Source organism: Vigna radiata, chromosome 10 (genome assembly GCF_000741045.1).
Source record: "Vigna radiata var. radiata cultivar VC1973A chromosome 10, Vradiata_ver6, whole genome shotgun sequence".
Taxonomy (NCBI): domain Eukaryota; kingdom Viridiplantae; phylum Streptophyta; class Magnoliopsida; order Fabales; family Fabaceae; genus Vigna; species Vigna radiata.
In genome coordinates this window covers 9,634,000-9,658,372 of record NC_028360.1, presented here as the reverse complement: position 1 = coordinate 9,658,372, position 24,373 = coordinate 9,634,000, and the positions used below count along the sequence as shown (strand labels likewise).

The 24,373-nt window shown below is 34.8% G+C and overlaps 3 protein-coding genes across 5 annotated transcripts; 1 reads left to right on the top strand and 2 right to left on the bottom strand.

Moving 5' to 3' along the window:
• Positions 1-509: 509 nt before the first annotated feature.
• LOC106775764 (asparagine synthetase [glutamine-hydrolyzing] 2) lies at positions 510-5,181 on the top strand. Its single transcript, XM_014662943.2, has 13 exons — positions 510-785; positions 1,720-1,858; positions 2,242-2,337; positions 2,532-2,673; positions 2,785-2,975; positions 3,212-3,373; positions 3,473-3,553; positions 3,650-3,871; positions 3,968-4,102; positions 4,185-4,265; positions 4,347-4,433; positions 4,522-4,629; positions 4,710-5,181. The coding sequence occupies exons 1-13, from the start codon at positions 706-708 to the stop codon at positions 4,923-4,925; spliced, it is 1,740 nt and encodes a 579-aa protein (XP_014518429.1). The 5' UTR covers positions 510-705; the 3' UTR covers positions 4,926-5,181.
• LOC106774555 (protein PMR5-like) lies at positions 1,819-10,439 on the bottom strand. 3 transcript variants are annotated; one of them, XM_022786741.1, is made up of 5 exons: positions 9,923-10,439; positions 9,315-9,486; positions 8,640-8,818; positions 8,294-8,452; positions 1,819-1,936 (listed from the first exon to the last, which is right to left on the bottom strand). In XM_022786741.1, the coding sequence occupies exons 1-5, from the start codon at positions 10,408-10,410 to the stop codon at positions 1,819-1,821; spliced, it is 1,116 nt and encodes a 371-aa protein (XP_022642462.1). In that variant the 5' UTR covers positions 10,411-10,439. The 3 variants fall into 3 exon arrangements, with proteins under 3 accessions (XP_022642462.1, XP_014517073.2, XP_022642463.1); XM_014661587.2 differs by lacking the exon at positions 1,819-1,936 and adding an exon at positions 5,991-6,512 and having other exon boundaries at positions 9,923-10,429; XM_022786742.1 differs by lacking the exon at positions 1,819-1,936 and adding an exon at positions 5,991-6,512 and having other exon boundaries at positions 9,315-9,500; positions 9,923-10,055.
• A 2,032-nt stretch (positions 10,440-12,471) lies between these two features.
• Positions 12,472-23,945, bottom strand: LOC106774781. Its single transcript, XM_014661817.2, has 11 exons — positions 23,798-23,945; positions 19,967-22,840; positions 19,708-19,825; positions 19,511-19,593; positions 19,035-19,276; positions 18,725-18,811; positions 18,512-18,611; positions 13,408-13,615; positions 13,232-13,310; positions 12,860-12,917; positions 12,472-12,778 (listed from the first exon to the last, which is right to left on the bottom strand). The coding sequence occupies exons 1-11, from the start codon at positions 23,894-23,896 to the stop codon at positions 12,635-12,637; spliced, it is 4,092 nt and encodes a 1,363-aa protein (XP_014517303.1). The 5' UTR covers positions 23,897-23,945; the 3' UTR covers positions 12,472-12,634.
• Positions 23,946-24,373: the final 428 nt, after the last annotated feature.

Genomic DNA, 24,373 nt, shown 5'->3' with positions numbered 1-24,373 from the left:
TACTTGGCTAATAACTAGAATAATTTAAACATATATAAGAATAATATTTTCCACTTTCCAACCATTTAATATCTGAAAAACAGAAAGTACCGAAGCTGACGTAACACTTAATTGATTCTCATAATCTCTCGAAGAATTTAACCAAAGAAAAAATTATTAAATTTGAGGATAAAGTGATAAACATCTCTCTCTTCAATCTGAGACGAGACAAAACGGGAAGCAGCGAATCGCTCATCACAAAAGAGAAAAGGAATCAAATAATAAAATAAAAAATAAAAAATTATGTAATACAATAATAATAATTAAAAAAGTGACAAAAATATCCCATAGCAAACCACGTCATACCACGTGGCGATACGCAAGAGGAAAGTGGCGGTGGTCCCTGTGTGAGGGACCGGGACACCCCGTAGCCGGTTAAATTTCCCACGGCAATGTGAAAGCGACATCAGACGAAACGATGCGTTTGGTCTCCAATTTTTGCATATAAATACGTGTACGTTGTTTATGTGAATCACTTCACTCCTTACGTGTTGTCCATTCCCCTCTCACCTTTTCATCTTCGTTTCTCAGATAATTTCCTTCTTTCTCTGTTTATCTTCTCCTTTTCTCATTGATCTCTCTTTCTTTTCTTCCTTTCTCTCTCTCAAGATTTTCTCTCTTCCTCATACTTCACATATCATATCATAGCAATTTTATCATAACGCAATGTGTGGCATACTTGCTGTGCTTGGTTGCTCTGATTCATCACAAGCCAAGAGGGTCCGCGTCCTTGAGCTTTCTCGCAGGCAATCATTCTCTCTTTGTCTTCTTATTCACACAAAATCAAACAAAGCAAAATTCATCTTCAGCTGCTTTCTTTTCAAATTTGCTTAACTTTGATCTTTCTATTCAAAGTTTATTGTTTTTTGCATTTTTTTTCCCAGCCCAAAAAGAACTGAACTTTTCTATGCTAATATTTACTAAAAAGTGGAAAACTCAGATGGTAACGGTATTTTTAGCAGCTAACATACTGAAACGTAATCAACTAGCTGTAAAAAATGACTATGACACTTAGGAAGAGATAAAAGATGGAAAAGTAAAGTGTCCCAAAGTTGTTGTTTAAACTATCATTATTATACTTGTGCACTGACAGGAGAGCAGAAGAACCATAAAAAAAGGTGGTGCTTGTAATTTGTTTCCTTGTTTTAACTTTCATGGTGGTATCTTCTAGGGGAAAAAATTGTTGGACACTAACTTTAGTTAATACCAAGAGAGAAGTGTTTGCAAAAAGTTATATGATGTGATAAAAATCATGATAAAGTAAACCTCTATGCTTGTTATTTTCTACTGTCAAGTTCATTCAATATTTTAAAGGGAATGATTAAAACATATGTAAGTGTTAAAATCATAGTTATTACTTAATATTGGGGGCAGTATGATGCCAACCTTTTAGATGTAACAAGTATTTAAGGATAAACATGTTTGGACTTTGACAAGCTAAGTGGATTCTAGAATAAACAAGTGTTCTGGTTAGATCATTAACTTATTTGGATAAACAAGAGGCATGTGGGGTCCACCTTGCTGTGAAATTATTGGTAACTTTGTGGTAGGAAAGTACAACAGAAGAACAGAAGTTGGAAAGTAATGGATAGGAGTTAATTTGTCTGAAAGTGCTAAAGGAAATTTTCAAAGTGCAGTTTGAACAAGTAGTTAATAATTTGCCATTCGATGATGTCACAGATTGAAGCACCGTGGTCCTGACTGGAGTGGGCTCCACCAATATGGAGATTGCTATTTGGCTCATCAACGGTTAGCCATAGTTGATCCAGCTTCTGGTGATCAACCTCTCTTCAATGAAGACAAAACTATTGCTGTTACGGTAAGCCTTTGTTCAATTATTTGAACTTCCACTGTCATGGTATGGAAAATTGGTAATAATAGACAAGAAAATAGAGTCCTGCAAACACAGATTAGTCCGAAGTTATGAGCTTTAAAGTACTGTGTGGGAATTATGTCCATGAAAAATAATAGTGTTGTTAGACTTTAACTATAATTATCTTCAAAATCATATCAACAACAGTTTCTGTTAATTTACACTGATTTAGAATTTGACTATTAAACTTAGGATACATAAGTAGAAATACAAAAAAACTGGAATTTATACCATAGTAACATATAGCTTTTGTTACATTTATTTATTAATCTTACGAATTTAACAGCGATGAATTATGACTCACGTTAAATGTCTCCACTGAAAACCAGGTGAATGGAGAGATCTACAATCATGAAGAGCTCAGGAAACAATTACCTAATCACACGTTTCGCACAGGAAGTGACTGCGATGTTATTGCTCACCTGGTTAGTCATCTTTATGTATAATTTTGCAACAATTCTGACCTGGTCATGTATGCATAAAACCCAACAGAAACTTTAGAAACTTTTTTGTTTTATTCACTAATTCTTGTTAAGACTTCTTGAAGTTTTCATTTCTGTGGCTACTCATGATTGGACTTCTTGTTCTTATCACCTGTATGTTGTTGGTGTTGTTTTAGTACGAGGAGCACGGAGAAAACTTTGTGGACATGCTTGATGGTATATTTTCATTTGTTCTGTTGGATACCCGTGACAACAGTTTTATAGTGGCACGAGATGCAATTGGAGTCACTTCCTTATACATTGGTTGGGGTCTAGACGGTAATGATAAAATATGTGCCCTGCTTTTGAATTGAATTTGTCTGTTCTATTTGAACTCAACCAGCAGATTTGGATTGAATAATAGTGACTAATTTGCATACTTTTGTTCAGGCTCTGTCTGGATTTCATCAGAATTGAAGGGGCTAAATGATGATTGTGAACATTTCGAGTCTTTTCCACCTGGCCACTTGTACTCTAGCAAAGAGAGAGAGTTTCGTAGATGGTACAATCCTCCATGGTTCTCTGAGGCTATTCCTTCAGCCCCTTATGACCCTCTGGCTCTGAGGCATGCCTTTGAGAAGGTAAGATACACAGAAGACTCAACACATCATTGTAATTGAAAGTTTATCCAAAAGCCACCTACTTGGTTAGCTTTGGAAAGCCTTCGTGTAAACTATTTTTAGTCTATTTCAATAAGCTTCATCTAGAAGCTTATCAAATATGCTTTCAGGTGATAAGCTTTTATTTAATCATGTAGTTGATTAAGTTGTTTATCCAAACACACCATTTTCATAGAAACATTGAATGTTATTTGCAGGCTGTGATCAAAAGGTTGATGACTGATGTGCCTTTTGGTGTTTTACTCTCTGGAGGTTTGGACTCTTCATTGGTTGCAGCTGTCACGGCTCGCTACCTGGAAGGCACAAATGCTGCCAAGCAATGGGGAACAAAATTACACTCTTTCTGTGTAGGACTCGAGGTGCGTGTGTACCTATTCTTGCAAGTGTTGTAGATTTCTTCAATAAAAGAAGGAAACCGTGAAGTTTGTCTTAATCTTTAATTATATTATGCTGAGTAGGGTGCACCAGATCTAAAGGCTGCAAAAGAAGTAGCAGATTACATAGGAACTGTCCATCATGAATTTCACTACACTGTTCAGGTATATACATGAGATGGTAGTTTACTGCTCAAAATTTGCGGGCATTTTGATGTACAAAATCATAATTAATGAAAACTTTATGTATGGTAATTGCAGGATGGAATAGATGCCATTGAAGATGTGATTTACCACATTGAAACATATGATGTAACGACAATCAGAGCCAGCATTCCCATGTTTCTTATGTCTCGTAAGATTAAGTCACTAGGAGTCAAGTGGGTTATCTCTGGAGAAGGATCTGATGAGATCTTTGGAGGTTATCTATATTTCCACAAGGCACCCAACAAAGAAGAGTTTCACCAAGAAACATGCCGCAAGGTTACAGGGTTATCATACTTATTGCCTGATCAATTTAATTGGCTGGACTTTTGAAGTAAAAGGGCTAATAGATGATACTTTTTCTATTTAATGCAGATTAAAGCACTCCACCAATATGATTGCTTACGAGCCAATAAATCAACCTTTGCCTGGGGTCTAGAAGCCAGAGTACCATTTTTGGACAAAGAATTTATCAGAGTTGCAATGAACATTGATCCTGAGTACAAAATGGTAAGTGCTGAGAAAGTTGCAATACACCATCACTTGAAAAATGTTACGCTTAATTAAGTAGTTTACTACTTAACATTTTCAGATAAAAAAAGAAGAAGGGAGAATTGAGAAATGGGTACTGAGGAGGGCATTTGATGATGAAGAGCATCCTTATCTGCCAAAGGTAATCTCATTTACAGCAAAGTTTTACAACGTTACAAATTCATTTTTTTGAACTAACATCTTAGTGTTTTATTTTATGCAGCATATTTTATATAGGCAGAAAGAACAATTCAGTGATGGAGTTGGCTATGGTTGGATTGATGGTCTTAAAGCTCACGCTGAGAAACATGTAAAACTTGAATAAAACTCTTTTTTCTCTTATTATCATAACATTTGATATTGCTAACTAATTATTGGTTCTTCAAAATTTCCTAAAGGTGACTGATAAAATGATGCTCAATGCTGCTAACATTTTCCCCTTCAACACTCCAACCACCAAAGAAGCATACTACTATAGAATGATATTTGAGAGGTTCTTCCCTCAGGTAAATTGAATCAACTATACCAAGATATTGAAAAATCCATGCTGATCTAAATCCATGTGTTCCTTAATTTGATTTTGCAGAACTCAGCTAGGCTGACTGTTCCTGGAGGACCAAGTGTTGCATGTAGCACAGCAAAAGCTGTTGAGTGGGATGCTGCATGGTCCAACAACCTTGATCCATCTGGTAGAGCAGCACTAGGAGTGCATTCATCAGCTTATGGGAACCAAGTGAAAGCTGTAGAACCAGAGAAGATCATACCCAAGATGGAAGTTTCTACCTTAGGAGTTGCCATCTAGAAGAAGCATGAGCCATAGCAAAGGACTATTAGAAATACTAGTCACCATTAATGAAAATTTTGCCTGCTTTGTATTTTATCCAGGCAGTGTCATATTATAGATAAAGGCTCTCCTTATCTTTCGGTGTTAAGTGTTGTTATCCACTTCTTGTCTTTACTTTCAATCTGTCACCTTACACTATCATAATTGTTAAGTGTTGTTTACCTGCCTCTCTTGTATCAGTTAAATTTGAATGCAAACCCCACTCTTTCAACACCATCTGTCACCAAAATTCAATCATAATATATGTTGGTAATGATATAGGAATAAAAAGATTGAGATTTTATTGCTCCTTTGCACGGACATGCTAATGGAAAAAATTTCAAGTTAATGATATGATCTAATATAAGATTGCATGTAATGGAATGAGATTAAGGTGAAATTTTCATTACTTTCAATACAGATAAGAGAAAGAGATAGCAAATTGAGTGGGAAAATTTGGAGAATAGGTGAGATAAAATGGAGTAGATTTATATTTTTCTAAATCAAAGGATATTTTTAAAAGATAAAGAGAAAAGGAGAAAAAATTGAAAATTTAACTTAAAAATGATTTGTTTTTCTTTTTGAAATTTTAGATTTTGAAGCCTACTTTTCGCGTTTGTCTTTCTCTTTACTCGTTCTTCGACAAAATAAAAAACTCACACTACAAAAATATTCCTTCCTTCTAATAATTTGCAAGCATGTTTCAAAGATCACATGCATTTACTCCTAACAAAGACTTTAATATTATGTTTGGATAATAGGAAGAAATGAGAGGGATTAAAAAACAAGTTCTTTTGAATTGAGTGAAAAAAAATATAAAAAGTTTTAAATTACATATAAACTAATATTAATATATAGAAAAATGCACTTATATTTTAAAAATATATATAGAAAAATTTATTAACGACAAGAGAATTGAATTACTATAATGACAAGAGGTTTTATAATGAATTCTTCGGATCAAGATCTTGGTAAGTGATAGGTTACATTTGATACACTAAACTTTTCTTACTTTGATCTACACATTTTCCTTTCTTCCTAAGATTTTGAAAATAAATAAATAATTCTTTCATTTCATTAGCATATCCTTTACACATGACAGAGTTGAGTTGCTGCTATAATGTAACTAACTAACCCTCTTAATAAATGCATTATCACCTACTGATACTCATAACAACAATGAAGTGGAAGAAATGTGTTAATTAGTTAGCAAAGAACAAAACTTAGTAGAACAAAGCAGTGTAGAAAAGTTCATTCCAAGTATCTGGCAGTCCAGGAAGACACCAGTGGCTACAATCTGCAGAATAGTCAGGTTTGGCTCTCTGTTGAGGATTCAAATCACCACTGTAAATGGAGGGATGTGCATCTTTTCTAAATGCTGATAGCATTGTAATGTCAAGAAGATATGCAGGGTTTCTCATTTCTCTAATTACCATGTCTACAACCCTCATCTGTTCAGGATATACACCAGGATATGTAGTGCCAGTGCTCATAATTGGAGCAGTTTCACCATAGCAGTTCTTTGTAGTTAGTCCTGCTGTCAATCCAGAATTCCATTCATTTGGGCTGCATGCCAATCACACAGTTTCACCGATTTGTATAGTGCAATTAGTACAAAAAAGACAGACTTGGTTAACCAAATTGATGGTTTTTTTTCTTTTCTTTTGTTTTTTCAAGGAGGTTCATTATGGGAGATATTACATATATCTGACATAGTTCTGTTGAAAATAATTCAACTTTGAATCAAAATCTCACGTCGGATAAAAATGAAAAAGTTAAACACTATATAAGATGAATGATCCATTGCATTAAGATTTTAGGTTAAAAGTGAAATTTAGACTAAATTCATATATATATATAGGCTATATTAACAATAAAAAAAGTCACCAAAACTTAAAAAGTATGACTTTTTTTAGAACCTTAAATGCTCAAGGCTTCGGAAATTGACCAAAGCATTTCATAGGAAAAAAGGACAATAAGGACCATATTGGTCAATAGCCATTTTATTTTATTTTTTGTCCTAAAAAGTTACGTAGTTGTTAAGGCCCAAAAGCCCATAAATCAGTATAGGGCTCCAGATCTAGACCAATGGACTAAATCTAGCTTGCCATGTTAAAATATGATAAAGTCTCTGTATTATTACTTTTTACATCACTTTACTTTTAATGGCACAATGCCACCCTCTTTTGTTTTTTAACTTTAGTTTTAAAATCTTTGAAAGAGAATTTATAGCTACAACTTTTGGAATAAAATTTTTGATAAAAATTAATACATTTGAAATTAAAAACTTAAAAAATGAGAAGTCCATGTCACATCATCTTATGGCATTTAAACAAGTGTTGAATGAGAAGCTCAAAGATAAAAACATATGAAAGGGGCCCACACACAAATGTTTTATTTTATGTCCAAAACCTATTTAGTAGGCTATTAAGACAGTTGATACATGAATTTAATTTCACCCACACATTTTAAAAGAAAAAACTGAAATTTTAACACTATTATGATTAGGGAACAACTTTTCTTCAAATTGAATTGAGATATCAGATTGTTTAATAAAAGTGCCAAGAACCAGTATTCACAAAAGTCACGAAAAGGTCTCTTTGCACAAATTGCAGAAGTATAATCCAATCTTTCATCTTTTCTATGTCAAAATACTCATACATATAACATAGAAACTAAAGTAAAGTTCAATAATATTAATCAAAATATCAAATATTATAAGAAACATACAACAAAAGCCTTTCTGTACTTAGATATTCTTTTATATATGCTGTTCTTCTAAATGCAGTAACTCACATTCAGAGGCAAGATAACAAATGGTGTAAAATTTAAGTTTAATTCAACTAGTTTACATCCACAATAGGTTTTAAATTGTTTATATATTATAAACGTGTCTTATTTTTAATTGCTATGCTTGTCTTATATATAGTGGATCTCTAAAAACATTAATATTTGAGTTTCTCTTCATCAAACTAAGATTACTCATTTGATGTTCACCCATTTAGAGAGGTAAAAATTCATAATCAACAGTACTGAATGCATTATTAAAAACACAGGGGAAATTATTGACTAGTCACCACCAGCCAATGGCAAAAGTGTCTGTCAGACTGATAGAGATAGGACAAAGAGCTAACAGAAGCTCGTGAATTTCAGCTCTAAAACAGGTAACTATAATGGGTCAAAAGAGGAGGCTCTTAATCTCTGCCATCAACTCATCATAGAGGCAGATTTATACGTGTTACACATGCTATTCCAATTGAACAAACACAATCATAAAGCGTAGAAATGTCACACTATGTTACAGTACAATAATGCAAGAGAGAGAAATGCAGGGTCAGAGTTCATACTTGGTATGTGAAGGAGAAATTCCCAGGAAGAACACCTTGGTTCTGCTTCTGTCAATATTGTTGTCCACCCAATTAGCCCATGTTCTCATGCCCCTTTCCAAAGCTGCTAAACGATCCATGTCTGGGTAGTATTTGCTTCCTAGTTCAATGTAATCCCACCTGCACTTATTATCCAAAACACCAAATTACTTCAAAGTTCACTTCATGATTTGAGAAGAGAAAAAAGTGCGGACTCAATCAATCAGAAATCGAAATCATACTCAGCATCACACATACTTAAGGTAGTAATGACAATAAAAGTTTACAATATTATTGTGTATATAAAAGAGAAGAGATATTTGCCTACCCTTGAAGAGAACCTTGATGCTCCCACCAATGTCCAGTGTTGAAAGAAAGCACATCAGCATTTCTCCATAGGTCACCATTCCCATCAACCTCCTCCAACCTCAAAATTCTCTTCCCTTGGACCACATCAATCTCTACCAGATAAGGAGCTCTGTAAAATGAAATGGTAACACCGTAGTCCTGCACATAGCATACCAAAACCTAGTCATGACTTGGGACCATCTTTTGCAGCTAGAACATGCTGCTTTTATACAAGTCTACTTTATACAAACAAAAAAGCTTGAACATAATTTAGTGTTCCAGTTTGCATCAACTACTCCAAATATAATGGCTTAATAGTACATCTGGGCCCCTCTCTCAGCACCTTTTACAACAGATACTTTGTCTTGTTGAAAATATCAGAACCTACTCCCTCTCTGATTTCGAATGAAGCCTAACAAAGAGGGACACTACACAAACTGTTCTGATCCAGGAAAACCACTGTGCTTACTTTCCTTTTCCCTAAACCAAAAAATTGGAAAACTTTGCCCAGCAAATAATAGGGGTCATTAACTGACAACATCATGGCCTAAATCTAAAATCTCAATTAATGGAAAATTAAAATAGTCAGAAAATGTCCAGTGGGTAAACAAACATTATGATTGCTCCGAAGAAATAAAGTGTTCTTCTCACTCACCAAGAATCTGAAGGTTGAGAGTGGTTCCCCTCTGACCAATTGTGTTTGTGTCTGAGGAACTGCAGTGTATATCATGCAAATCAACGACTGCCATTGATTGCGCCCCAGTGAGTCACCCACAAACATCAACGTTTTACCCTTCATTTGCAGCAGAAATTCCTCCCCGTTGAACCTACCATGAACATGCTACAAAACCATTTAGAGGCATACATATGATACTTGGGTCTTTTTTATTAGCTTCCATTTTTTGGTCTTAAGAAATTCCACGCTACTCACAATCAATTTCTCATTCAAAATTTATCAAGTTTAAAGAAAACCCAAAACAACTGGGAAACATTTTCTCATGTCTGACATCACCCTTAATCAGCTATTTGAATAACCTTGTTTTTTTTTAACAGGTATGTGTTCCTTGAAAGAAAATCATATTCTAAATATTAAATCATTCCACCAAACTCAACCCCAGCTGGTGAACAGTCTTGTTTACTCACACTCAAAAGTGAAAGCAGTTTTCTGAAACTAGAAATCAAACACATCCAAAGACACTAGAACTTGCAGAAACTAAAAATGTCATCTTTATGCACAAGTCTTTGTTTTGAAGTTGGGGGTACCTTGGGAGGTCACAGTTGAGGGGTCTCCATCTGTATCTAAGGTATTCAGAATCTGGGCGACCAAACATTTTGCAGTTGAACTGTGGATCTATGATGGGGCAGTTGGAGGATTGGTAGAGAGGGTATGAGTCATCTTGGATCCAGGTTCCCACAAAGAGTGCACAGTTGGTTTGATTGGCATGGATCATGGGCCTCTGCTGGCGGAGAGTGTTGTGGTGATGTCTCAAGCTTAGAAGGAGGGCACAGGAGGCTGTGTGGTGGTGAAGGGAAAGAAGGAAGAGAAGAGCAAACAAGTGTTGAAAAGCAGCAAAGGGAGACTGAAAATGGAGAAGTGCCATTGCAGAATCTGTGGAGAGAAAGAGAGAGAAAAAAGGTTGAAGACAAAAAGGACAGGGAAAGGGGAGAGGGAAGAAGGATGTTTGGACTGTTTTGAAAAAATGTGAATATATAAAAGATTGAGTTTTTTTGTTGTCTGTGAATAAAATCATGCAAAACAATGGTGCAAGTTTTGTTTGGTTGTGCATATGGGAAGAAGAAGGTAGATCAAATTCTTCAAAGTGAGGTAAAAACAAATTCTGCTATTTTAGTGTAAGAATTCAGTTTATCATCTTAAGTACACTAATCTCATACACATAATTATAATTATTGAATAAAAATATTGTGATATAGAATGAAGAAAAAAAAATATATCTAATATGTAAAAATAAAAATAAGAAAAAATAAAAAATAATCTTGATATAATTTTTTTTTTCAAATAGAAATTTCAAGAAGTTTATTCCGAGCATCTTCCAAACATTTTACAAACCCACAGCTGCATGTGCATGTGCCTCCCATGGTTATTTCCATATACATCATTTTTATTTGATTTTATTTTCATCATTTTTGGACACTACGCCAGCTTTTACATCATAAATTCATATTCTTAATTGAAAGTTTATTAATAAACAAAAGGAAGTCGGCTTGTATAGTTATAGTCTGTTGGGATTACTCTTCACACCTCCATATTTTCCTTTCTATATATACGTAACTTCCTTTTTGTCCTTAAAAATAAAATTGACATAAAAAATTTGATTGTATATTTTACCTTTTACTTTTAAATTGTGTAATTTAAAAGTCTGTATGAAAAAAATTATAAATTGTATAATTTAAAATTCACTTGACTTCTAATTTGTATAATTAAAAAAAAATACTTATGGATTATACAAGTAAAAATTATCTTTTTTCCTATAAAAGAAATTGATGGATTATACAGTTTGAAAACTATTTTTTCATAAGTAAAACTTTTATATTGTGTAATTTTACAGTATTTTTCAAACTGTAACGTCCAGATATCAATTTTTTTAATTGTATAATCTGAAAAAAAATTCTCATGAAAAAGTAATTTTTAGATTGTCCAAGACACTTTGTTCCTTGAATCCTTCGTAGCACAATATAGATAAAGATAGTGATAAGAAAATTGTGACAATGACAGAGGGCAACACGACTATGTTAAAGGAATGACAAGGGACAACAAACAAACAATTTAGTCTTTTAACCATCATAAAATATACAATATATATATATAAATCAAATTAATCAATCAAGACTTTTACGAGGATTTGTGACATAATTTATAAGTATGGTTTTTCTTTTGATTAAAAGTATATAAAAAAGAAACTTTTGAATAATATATAATATACTTCGTATAAAAACATAAAAGGAAAACACTTGCACCAGTTGACACCCATTTTTAGAGTATATTTGTTATTAAAAAAAGTTAATTTTTTATTTATAAAAAAATAAAGAGTAAAATAATAAATATAAAGTGGCTGTAAAAATTTGTTAAATGTCACTCACAAATCAATACCCAACATTAAAATGCAGTTATTTTATATTCAAATTCAAATGATATTACAAGTATAACTTTAATAAAAACAATTTATATAGAGATAATTTAAATGATATATTATACACAATAACATTAGATTACAAGAATGACCAATAAAATAAAATAGAAATACAACGAGAATCTAAATATTTTTTTTAAATTTTATGTAATCGCGAACTATTATATAATTAAGGATGATTAACTTTTTTAATCATTATTTTAAAAGTCCCAAAGAACATGAATTTTTATCAGTTGACATTATAATCGATGGTATATTAATATTGAATTCTTGAAATAATTATTATAAAACCTAATTATATAACAATGATAAATTAAATGAGATTGAATTCTAATGCAACATACTTGAGTTCCAAGCAAAAGCATGCATGTTTAAAACTGTAGGTGGCTGATAAGGTGAGATTTTTGGATGCTTGTCTTCCAAATTAGCACTTGGTAGCATTGTGTTGTTGGGTTAGTATAATAGTATCTTTCAATTGTAAGAATCCTAACTTGTATACTTGACCCAATGAGAGTATAAGTATAGATACATAGCCCAAAAGGGTTGTTTTACCCAATTCTCATACAAGCATATCTTCCTTGCTTTTCATAGCACATTACATTTTCACAATAGAAAGATAGTAAAACAGATAATGTCCAATGTGCAACTATAACCTCACTCAAATTTACCGTTTCTATTTCACAAACTCAGATGACAGCAAAATAGCACAGTGATAAGGTTGTAATACCATGAATGCAGAGCAAAAGTAGAGTTTTGTACAAGGCTATTTCTACTCTGTACAAAAGTCTACTATTTATGACATTATGTGGACAGCCATGATGGCATGCTAAATCCCTTGGTATGATTTTCTCATTTTCTTTCGTGTGTAGACAAACTTATACAGATCATCATCATTCCTTTCAACTAGTTCATCAAAAGAGCACACACTACTGGTTGTTCCTTTCTGACACTGTTGATCCGGTTCCTTCACCTACGAACTAAGGACATTAACAGTCCTAACAAACAGAAAACATCCTTAAAAAACACGAGGTGACAAAGGAGAAGAAAATACCATTCTAAATGGGTCAATAGCTCTTAAATCATGGTGATCATTATTGCCAGCACAAGCACTAAAAAAATATCATATATGTTAGTATAACAATGATTATATTATACCCCAAATAGATTACACAATTAATACAGGATACGTTATAAAACATACAAAGCAATCTTATAAAGGAACAACTTTGAGAGCATCTTAAGTTCCTAATTTACGTAATATTATAAAAATATACTAACGGGTTAAAGTATAGGGGTTAGACACTTCGTGTCAATTAATGTTGTCCCATAACCATATATACCATACACACACATAGCAATCATTTAATGTCGTTATAATTTTGTTCTCTCATGATTAGGATCAACTGAGAGAAGTGTGACTTACTTTTCGTCAATAGCTTCTACTGGGTGCACTTCACATACAGGACCAGACTTACTGGGGTTAAAACAGCAACGTTCAGACTCTGCAAAAGGAAACATCATACTGTAGTTCTTTCGTGTGATTCAAACTGGTTTACTTGTCTACTTTATGAAAACAAGAAATATAGAAAGATTACATACCTATTAACGGAACTGAATCTGAAGATGCAATGTTCATCAACAACTTTTGGCACATAATGGTACCCTCAAAATCTAGGAAAGTATAGTCCAGAAACTGAGATCTCTCATAATCAGTCATCTTTGCAAAGCCAAAAGAGCCGGTCCATGTCTCTAGCACACTAGGAACAGCCGGCAAAACCAGCCTCTCCACATCTAATTTCATGAGCTTCTGAAGTAAGTAAAGTACAAGTTAGAGAAACTGTAAGTAGGACTCTCAAGAATAAAAAAATCATGATATTATAATTATCACCACTATTTATTATCTAGTCTCACCGCACACAAACTCTTCTTTAGACTTAAACTTATAAAATTGAATTAGACTTAAAAATTTACTTCTAAAGATTGTATCAAGAATCTTTCTTAACAATATTTCGTACAACCACTACTATAGATATATCTAGTCATGCACTCGAATTTAATCCTCAGTGCAAGGAAATGTGCTAAAGATTATTGATTAAAGATATTGTCAAATTATAGTATAAAAGTAGGTGTCATATAATTTTAATGAGGTTGAATTTGGTTTAATGACCTTCTTAGATAATATCAAAGTTCAGTTGTTGGACTTATCATAGTTACCAAACCAATCAACAAATATCTAGTTTCACATTCAAAATGTTTAATCTCAACATAACACGTGTTCAATCCTTAACATAAGAATATATGTTTAGTCTTCCACATAAAAAGATGTTAGATCTTACATCGATGAGAGATATGCCAAATTATAGAAACCAAGTGTGATGTAAATCTCATTATAAGTTAATTTTATAAAATTGAGTTAGATTTAATGAAAATCGTGTTCTCATATTTATTCTTGTTTATTTGCCTTTTTCAAAAATGGGTATAGTTTGATGTTGCTCTCTTTTTTTAGGTTCTTGATTTTGAGCTTATAGTGAGGGGGAATTCTAAATCACTTTTTTTTATTTAAATTACAGCGCTAGTATGTCTGAGGGGTTGTGAAAAAAGAGTTTTTGAAAAAAATATTTATTTGTTAATATTTCAAAAATTTATTTGGTGATCTTCTACATAAGTACAATAATTGATAATATCTCCTCTTAACTCAACACAACCTCTTAAACTTTTCAATGGTGAACGAATGTCTACTATTCTCATCTTGCATCTAAGATCATAAAACCAATTTGGGGGAAGACCCTTTGTATAAGGCTAACTTTTATTTGATGAAGTGTTGATCTACATCCATGTGTTTGCTTCTATCATATTAAACTATATTGTGAGAAATACAAATTATTGATTGGATCCTTGGTTCAACATTGGTGTGAATAAATTATATTTAAGGACAGTTATGCCAAATTAAAAATGATTAAATGTTTTAAATTATATTGACCAGTTATATATCTAAAAGGATGTGAACGTGTGTGGTAATTATAGAGTTATTCTATTTAGTGATGGATAGAAAATAAAATAAAAAAATACAACCTCATTTGTTTGGAAACAGGTTAAATCAGAGTTCACAGTGCATAAATTCTTTATAGGGTGGCTAAGCATTAAAAATATACTGATGATAATTCTTTCGAAAAAGTTGTTTTAACAACACTTTTTTTATAACTTTTTGATAACACATACATGTCAGCTTGTGATTGGTCCGTTTCAAATACTTTTTTAAACACAAATTCAAATAGACCAATAAAGTGATGACATGTGTCCTGTTGTAAAAAAGTTGACAATTGAGTGAATCGCGTTCCACGTGCCGCTTCAGCACGACTGTCGCTGTTCGATGGAGTGTGGATCTGGTGCAGTGCGGGAGTGCCGTGAATTGGTGGATCTTGGTGACCGTGTTGGAGTTTCTGTTTGATGCTGATAGGGTGCTGAGGGGTGAAGGGTACCTTTGGGTGGAAACCCTAGTTCTATGAATGAGGGTTTGCTTGAATGGATCTGGTGTTGGTGGATTTGGTGCGGTGACGGCAGGGCAGAGAAAGTGAATGAAAAAAAAAAATGAGATTTAGGGTTTGCTTGAGTATAGAGAGAGAATAAATATGAAAACAGGGACAAAATTGTAGTTTTATTTTTCAAACGGGTAACGGATACCCACGAGTACAGATAATATGATACTTGAATCCGACCATTAACAAACAGGTATTAAAATATCCGCTACTCGTTACCTGTGGCTACCTATTATCCGTAGTTACTAAATACTCGAAGCGGATTTTATCCGCGGATACCCGTGAGTAAAGGTTTTTTGCCAATCCTAATTTAGAAGAAAAAAATTTCTCCTCTCATTTATAATCATGAATCCAGAGATATATAGATAGTTGGGTTCTCAAGAGAATAAGTGTTGACCAAAATCTCTCCTCTTTCTTTCATAATCATTCCTCTCTCTTTTATAATCATGAAATTAGGGATATGTAGATGGCAGCAGCGGCAGTGAAAATGGAAAAACCCCAACAAACATCTAAGGCGGATAAGGTTAAGCATTGAATGGGGAGTAGACCTAAACACCCTAGAACAATACTTCAACAAATTTAGGAGGAAAACTCATTTTTACTTGACAGTAAAGTAGAAAAGTACCAAGAGGGTATATATATAGGAACTCTGCGACCTTAAAAGATTACAATACTTACTAATAACTTTTCCTATCCTACTACGATATCTAATTGTGGTAATTATAATAATTAATATTTTGTTCTCCTAATTCAAGAACTTGATAATATTTTCTAGTAACTCAATACATTAATTATTTTACTCGTTCTACTATTTGCAATATTTTTTTTTCCATTTTTACATTAAATTTGAAGATATTAGTATATGGTAGTTTTCTTATCTTACCGTTTACATTGATTAACATGATGAAGGTAGGTATCTACTTAACATTATGATATATTTACTTTAATTTAAATTAGAATTAAATGGAAATATATTTCAATATGCATATTACAATGCATAGTATATATGTTAGAGATATTATATTTAGTTTATATTGTGTTTATGTTAATTAGGGAAACATAGTCCCTATATGTTTATTAGGAAAACATTGTTCTTATTTTATTTTATTCTTACATATTCATTTGTATTTGGGCTTAGTCCATATTTCTTCTATTATAAATAGAGAACCTTATGTGTATATTTAACACAAGGGATTAATTCCAATATATAATTTTCACTATATTTAACATGGTATCAGAGCAGGTTTTCTGATCCTTTTCTACTTTGTCTTTGTTATCGTCGGCCACAAGCGGCCCCCTCTAAAAGTTTCTAGTTTCTTTTTCAATCTGTGCCTTTATACTTCAATGGGCAATCTCTGGTTTCTGTCTCGCATCTGTCCGGTGTTGCTGTCCGCCACTGCCCGTTGCCACTCGCCACCATCCGGCCGTCGTCTCTGACCACCGTCTCCAGCAACTGTCTCCGGCCGTCGTCTCCGGCACCGTCTCTGGCCACCATCTCCGACCACCGTCACCGGTCGTCCGCTGCCGCCGGCCACCGTCACCGGCCACCGTCTCCAGCCACCGTCACCTGCCGGCCACCGTCTCCGACCACCGTCTCCGGTCGTCGTCTCCGGTCGTCGTCTCCGGCCACCGTCTTCGGCCGTCGTCTCTAACCACCGTCTCCGGCTGTCGTCTCCGGCCACCGTCTCCGGCTGTCGTCTCCGCCGTTCGTTGTGAGGGGGAGTATGTTTCCAGCCAGGTTTTAGGCTTTCAGACTCCACTAGTCAATGATGGCAATCCTTGCAGTTTTATCGCTTCTAGCCACTACAGGCCCCATCATGATGGCAGTCCCTACAGGTCCCATCAGTCAGTGATGGCGTCAGTGATGGCAGTCCCTGTATACAGGCCCCATCAGTCAGTGATGGCAATCCCTGTAGTTTTGTCGCTTTTAGCCACTACAGGCCCCATCAGTCAGTGATGGTAGTCCCTGTAGTTTTGATGCAAGCCCCATCCTTACTTGATGGCAATCTAGTCCCTGGAGTTTTTCATTGTTCTCCTTTGTCAAAGTCATCCCACTTGAAGTTTCATGGTGCTATTTGAAGTTTCGCAGTTGTCCACTATTGTCCATAAATTGTTGTTAGTTGTTCGTCGACATGTGATTGTGCATCTGTTTGCCGCACACTCTTGAAGACAGATCATATATTTCAAATTGAGTTTATTTATTCCAAGCTTGGTCCATACAATCTGTATGCTCCAGCTTGAGGGGGAGTGTTAGAGATATTATATTTAGTTTATATTGTGTTTATGTTAATTAGGNAANNATAGTCCCTATATGTTTATTAGGGAAACATTGTTCTTATTTTATTTTATTCTTACATATTCATTTGTATTTGAACTTAGCCCATATTTCTTCTATTATAAATAGAGAACCTTATGTGTATATTTAACACAAGGGATTAATTTCAATTTATAATTTTCACTATATTTAACCGTATAAAAACTATAATAATTTAAAAATTATAATAAAAAAACGACATACATGTATGTGTACTTTTGTTAGTGTATATTTATTAATTATCAATTAGTTTTTCGGCTTCTAGCTAGTTGTCAGATTTCAATTATGTTTGTAGTTAGTGTTGTGAAACGTAGCTTAACTGTGTTGCATATCATTAAAGTGGAAAATATAAAGGGAAAAGATACTCCATTTTTTAAAAGGGACGATAGAACCAATGAGAAACAAATTTATTAATCCATTTCCATTTCAGGCATAAAGTTTGATAATGTATTCCTAGTTTATTGATGAATAAAGCTTTGGTATAAACTAAATTCGTCAACTGGGAATACATGTAATAGTGAAATAAGATAGTGCAAACAGTAACTAGTCACCACATTACAGTATATTTTTAATGGTTTTTAAAGGGGTGATTTACTTAAAAAAAAAAAAGTGAATGATTTACAATAAATGTTTCAGAAGAATTAACGCTATTGACTGCTCGATATAGCTACAAAAACTAACTTTTACGTGGATTGGTTTCAAGTGAATTGCTATACCACCACTAATTAATTTGAATAGCTTCAGATGATGACACGGTGCAGTTATACTATACCACTTATTCCCGACAAAAAGTGCTTCCATAATTAAGGTAAAAGACAATAAAAAAAAAGGACATGTGTGTTTTGTGGATTACCTTTTCAAGCTCATTTACTAAAATGCGACACATTCCATGTCGACGATATTGTAATCTGGTACCAACAAGAGGTATTTCAGCTACCTTCTTCCCATGGACCCTAAAAAGTTGACATAACAAATGAACTATGAAATAGGACAAGGCTAATAAAACAACTCAAATAGGACATGCAGTTATGCAATCAAAGAAAAATAGTAAAAGACCTATACTTACCTAACAGTTGCCACACTAACCAGTTCTTCATTTCTCTCAAGTAGCACAGTGTAGAAACCCTGGAAATTTATTCGGTTAAGCTCTGACCTGTTAAGTTCCAAGCTATAGATGTCAGGTATAGACCAAGAGATGAAACAATAATGTAGTACATTTCTTTAGAGGCAGATAACATTATCATGGACAAAGTAAATAAAGTAGATGTAAACACACCCATTAGTAAATGTCATCGATGTATCAATGTATATAACACAAATGCAACAGCCAAGATAGAAACATAATGATGAGGTCTTGAAGGATAACAATTTCTGACCTTCTGCTGAATAGAGCATCTTCCACGAGATCTCTGGAAGTCAAGGGTTCTTTTAGGGGCTCAAAACATTCATGCATCAACGAAAGAGCAAGACTGAGTTTGCAGTAACTTTCTGCCACTAAGTCACGTTCAACATTACCAAGATCACAACTGTCAGGGTTGATAAACTTCACCAAAGTCCAAGTTAGATTGCTAGCCACTGGAGTTGGCTCTCCTAATAACTTATGAAGGCCCTCGTATATCTGCATAAAATAGATACCATATTGTTTAGTAGAGCCAAACTAGTGTCCTAAAAGAGACTCTCAATGAAAAACACACTAACGGTCATGGAGGCTCCCATTTTTCATCAAATCGCAACAAACAAAAAGCTTGATGGTAAACCACAAATAGTAAGAAGCAATTTTTCATGCACATTATAGCTATTTTTTTCTAAAATGGGGAGAAATAAAGTACCAGTTGGAGTGGATTTAATCTACCTTTTCACAGTCTTTTCCACAGAACCAGTTTCCATTATATCTTGATGTATTTGCAGCTCCATTTTTCAGGCACCTAACATGATCTACACAAGTTTGACAAAAACTAAGACCACATTTACGTATGCACACAAATACACTTGAAAGATATTCAAGAATGGAAATAAAATGAAAGTAAAAATAGGGTGTAGCTGGCATACATTTATGTTCACATTGTATGCAAGAAAGGAAGTGTTCAACCTCATCTCCATCAATTTTCCTTTGGCCACAAATCCCGCAACGACATGATGGACAAAACCAGTCACCTTCAGGGACATCCTATACAGAAAAATATAATACAAGCCGAAGTAAAAACCTAGATCTAATGTCAAAGCACCAAAGTAATGTCCTGTGCTGTGATAATTAAAAACAGGATAGCACTAAATATAGCATGATTCAGAAGGAGAAGAGTTAATGTACCTCCAAACCAAGACACGTCTTATGGAATGAGGATGGACATTTATCACATAAAATAAGTTCACCACCATAGCGACAAACTGAACAAATGTAGTCATTATCAGCTAGAGACAGATCACTTAATGCTTTTCCACTGGCTACACTATTCTTTTGACCTTGCATCATTTGTATCTGGCAGTCCAAGAGTGACTTCCCATCATCCAAAAAGATATTAGCAGAGGGTCTGCAGGTACTACTGCCAGTAGCATGTTTTTCAAATCCAACAAAACTGTATATTGTAAGACAACAGTTACACTTGATTCCATCATGAGTTATTTTCCCCTCAGCCAAAGTTCGGACTGCACGGTTCGTGCCTTTTGCCTTATAGTAAACCTTAGACCTTGGTAAGATGATGTTGCTGTCTATCAAATAAGACGGAATGTTTAGAGGCTTATGATGTAAATGAGTAGAGACAGACACCTTTTGCACCCTCTTATTTGATCTTAGCACCTGTCGAGGTCCATTGCTTTGGCCCTTGGGTGTGTTGGCCTTCAAATCCCTCTTGTTTTTCTTCTTTTGATTTGTAGTTGGTTTAATACCAGAAGCACCTTCATCAATCTCCTGCCATTCAAGGTTCCAATTAGGAATAGTCTCTTCAATGCAAAATTTGCATGCTGCATGGAGTGTTGGGAATTTCCGATTTTGTGGAGACATGTATATTATTCCCCTTTTCTTATTAAATGGAGGTGGATGGTCTAAAACCCATCCCTCTGATAACAGATGCTTCTTTGCCTTTAGTATCCACTTTTTTTTATCAGCCCGGCTCTTCTTGTATATATACATGCGATAATACTGCACAACAGCCCGAGGACAATACTCAGGTACTTCTTCAACTTCATCTTCAACTGGAGAAGATGGCACAGCAGGAGGAAAGATATCTAGATTCTGAATATTTTCAGCAGGAGGAAAGATATCTAGATTCTGAATATTTTCAGCAGGAGGAAAAATATCTAGATTCTGAATATTTTCAACAGGAGGAAAGATGTCTAGATTCTGAATATTTTCAGCTGGAGGAATGATATCTAGATTCTGAATATTTTCAGCTGGATTAGAAGGCACATCAGAAAGGTGACAATCAACTGTAGGATGAATTATAGTGTGATCATTTTGGAGATGCGTTATAGACTGAATATTTTCAGCTGGAACGGAAGGCACATCTGAAAGATGACAATCAACTGTAGGATGCATTATAGTGTGATCATTTTGGAGATGCGTTATAGACTGAATATTTTCAGCTGGAATAGAAGGCTCATCTGAAAGATGACAATCATCTGTAGGATGCATTATAGTGTGATCATTTTGGAGATGCATTATAGACTGAACATTTTCAGCTGGAATAGATGGCACATCTGAAAGATGACAATCAACTGTAGGATGCATCATAGTGTGATCATTTTGGAGATGCGTTATAGACTGAATATTTTCAGCTGGAGTAGAAGGCACATCTGAAAGATGACAATCAACTGTAGGATGCATTATAGTGTGATCATTTTGAAGATGCGTTACAGACTGAATATTTTCAGCTGGAATAGAAGGCACATCTGAAAGAGGACAATCAACTGTAGGATGCATTCTAGTGTGATCATTTTGGAGATCCGTTATAGACTGAATATTTTCAGCTGGAATAGAAGGCACATCTGAAAGATGGAAATCAACTGTAGGATGCGTTATGGTCTGATCATTTTGGAGAGGCAAGGAGTTCATGTTGGGGTCCTGTTTCATAGCTTTACAAACTTCAATGAGTGAAAGGTAACGCTTTGGGCCCTTCGTATAAGGGGGAATATACTTGTAACGTTTAATATTTAATCTATTTGACCATTCAATTTTCCATCCAAGACATACAAGATGCTTTTGTAATTTGTCCATCCAAAATGCCCTGGCTTCACGTTTGGAAGCAAGTGGATATTCCCTAACAGCATCAGGGCATAATTCAACCCCAGACAACTTCACAGGACTCCAAAAAGAGGACATTAAATGACTTGAGGATCTATCTTCTCCGCTTTCATCCAAAGGACTATCACCACAGGGTCTAATTTCATTTTGAACGTCAGATAAGGTCCCTTGAATACGAGGGACAGTTCCTTTCTGCACAACAGTTTGCTTATTATGCCAGATCATGCTTAAGTCAACATTAGGCATAGCTTCAGCAAATTCATGATCTGGTGTTTCATTTAAAAGACTCCGAGGAAGGCTTAGGACAGAGATAATTTCCTTTAACGTTAGAGATAAGTAGTGATTAATTATCTCCTTTATCAACTCGGTCCACAAGTACTTCAAATTACATGTCCACTCTCTAATCGTCTCAAATTCCTTTCTAATGCGTATATCATACCAAATCTGCTTGGTCGAAACTGTGATAAACAAGTTCCTCTTCTGCTCCTCCAACAGATCAAGAAACACCCAGTTCCCTCGTCGGGTCCATTCCTCGGTAATTTCATCCCAGTCCTGGGTAATCCGCAACTGATGAATTTCAACCGGTATTTCATCACCCAAATCAGGGAAAAACACACTCCTCTTGTCCATTCCATCACAGTAGTCAAATATAACTCCTTCCCACCAAGCTTCCTCATGGTTCACATCAACACATAAACCATATACAAGGTCCCCCATATCAAACTCAACCAAAGGAGGCAGTGGCCTAATGAACCCGCGTGCATAGATGTCTGCACATTCATTATCACCGTCCAAAGCTTTTGAAACAATCACCACCTCCTCAAGATTATACACCCCCTTGTTATCCAAAATATTGTTATATCTGACACGCCGTTGCAAATCCTCACACATGATAACTGTCCCAGGGTGCCACGATCCTTCAAACCCGTTGTCCATACTCCGCACCTGCAATATTTTCTAAACTCAATTTTCAAAAATAGAAAACCAAAATCGCAGATGAAAATAGTCTCACACTCGAGTTTAGTACACCAAAACTCAACATTTAAAAAAATGTCACTTTTATTCAGTAATTATTATTACGCTAAATCTTGATCAAAGTTCCCATTATTGAGGATATATAGTGGCACGGGATGGATTTAGAGGGTCATCACTTCCTTATAAATTGGTTGTCGTGGTGTCTGCGAAGAAAGACATAGAAGATTGAACTGAAAAACAGAGCAAACCTATTGCATACAACCATCCTATTTACTTCATAACGCCTGATATCATCATTCATGTCCCATCACACCTCTCTTCTAAACCCTTCTTCTTCCTCACTCTCACTCTCACACTCACTCCACCCCACTCACTGACTCAGTCACGTTCCATAAATCCATATCACCCTCCTTACTTCCCCTCACCTTTCTCTCATATCACAACAAACCGTTACCTTTCAACACATCCTCTTCAGTGTCATTCGCATTATCAGATTCCCGAGGCTTCCAGACACCGCGGGAGTTTCACTTCTTCCGGGACGACCCAGCCATCCTTCAACCGGGTCTCCGAAAACTCTAAATTGCTGCGCGTTTACAACATTGAAAACTCAAAATTTGATTCGAGAAGAGCACCTAAATCACCATAGCAATGTATGCAAGTTTTGTCCAAAAAAATTGAAACTGCGTATGCAGGTTGTGAAGAAGGGAATTGAATAAGAAAAACGGCAATACCAAGTTTACAAAATCGTCTAAATAATTAAGTATCTGATCATGAAAAGAAACCAAAGGCAAGCATTATCAAAACCAAAAATAGAAAGAGATGCAAACAGAAAAGGCCAATAACACCCAACACGAGAATGCAACAATTCGTAATTGTATTTTTTATCTCAAAGAAACCCCAGAAATTCCAATATCGAAAACAAATTACCTCCACTTTTGTATCCACTCCAAGCTTTCTTGAAGGCTGTCTTGAAGGCTGTCGTTTGCGCTTTCTGCTCCCATTATCAAGACCTTTCGTTAGCACCATTGGAGCAAGAGTTCGACAACAACACTCTATTTTTTGTTAGAGAGTGCAGTCTCTCTCACATTCTGCCACTATACGCAGAGTGAAATATAACAGAAGATGAAAGAGATTTTTGAAAATACAATGTGAGCGGAACAAAACACAAAATTTAAACCAACGAGATTTCAGAAAAACCTACGACCTTTGCGGAAAACCCACAAGGCTCAGACTTGGGGCCCAAGCTATCCACACTGTTAATAACAAATTATATATAAACAATTTTCAGAATTTTGTTATTCATCCTTTTTAATAAAATTAACATAAACTAAACTGTGAAAAAGTTTTTCTTTTCTGCGTATATCTGAGCTCTCATAACATGTATTCATGAATACAATTCAAATTCAGAGACCCTCTGATGATTACTGTTATATTTATTTTTATTCTATATTACTACATAAAGTACACACTATTTATCAATATGAAATTAGCTCCTTAATAAAT

Excerpts from the sequence above, each read along its gene's own strand:
- LOC106775764 (XM_014662943.2), top strand. The coding sequence starts at position 706 with ATGTGTGGCATACTTGCTGTGCTTGGTTGCTCTGATTCATCACAAGCC. Across the intron at positions 2,674-2,784 it reads CATTGGTTGGGGTCTAGACG|GCTCTGTCTGGATTTCATCA; the intron begins GTAATGATAAAA and ends ACTTTTGTTCAG. Across the intron at positions 3,554-3,649 it reads AATTTCACTACACTGTTCAG|GATGGAATAGATGCCATTGA; the intron begins GTATATACATGA and ends TGGTAATTGCAG.
- LOC106774555 (XM_014661587.2), bottom strand. The coding sequence starts at position 10,410 with ATGATTTTATTCACAGACAACAAAAAAACTCAATCTTTTATATATTCA. Across the intron at positions 8,819-9,314 it reads TCTCAACCTTCAGATTCTTG|GACTACGGTGTTACCATTTC; the intron begins GTGAGTGAGAAG and ends TGCTATGTGCAG. Across the intron at positions 6,513-8,293 it reads ATTTCTCCTTCACATACCAA|CCCAAATGAATGGAATTCTG; the intron begins GTATGAACTCTG and ends ATTGGCATGCAG.
- LOC106774781 (XM_014661817.2), bottom strand. The coding sequence starts at position 23,896 with ATGGTGCTAACGAAAGGTCTTGATAATGGGAGCAGAAAGCGCAAACGA. Across the intron at positions 18,612-18,724 it reads GTTAGTGTGGCAACTGTTAG|GGTCCATGGGAAGAAGGTAG; the intron begins GTAAGTATAGGT and ends TCAACTTTTTAG. Across the intron at positions 12,779-12,859 it reads CTATTGACCCATTTAGAATG|GTGAAGGAACCGGATCAACA; the intron begins GTATTTTCTTCT and ends CTTAGTTCGTAG.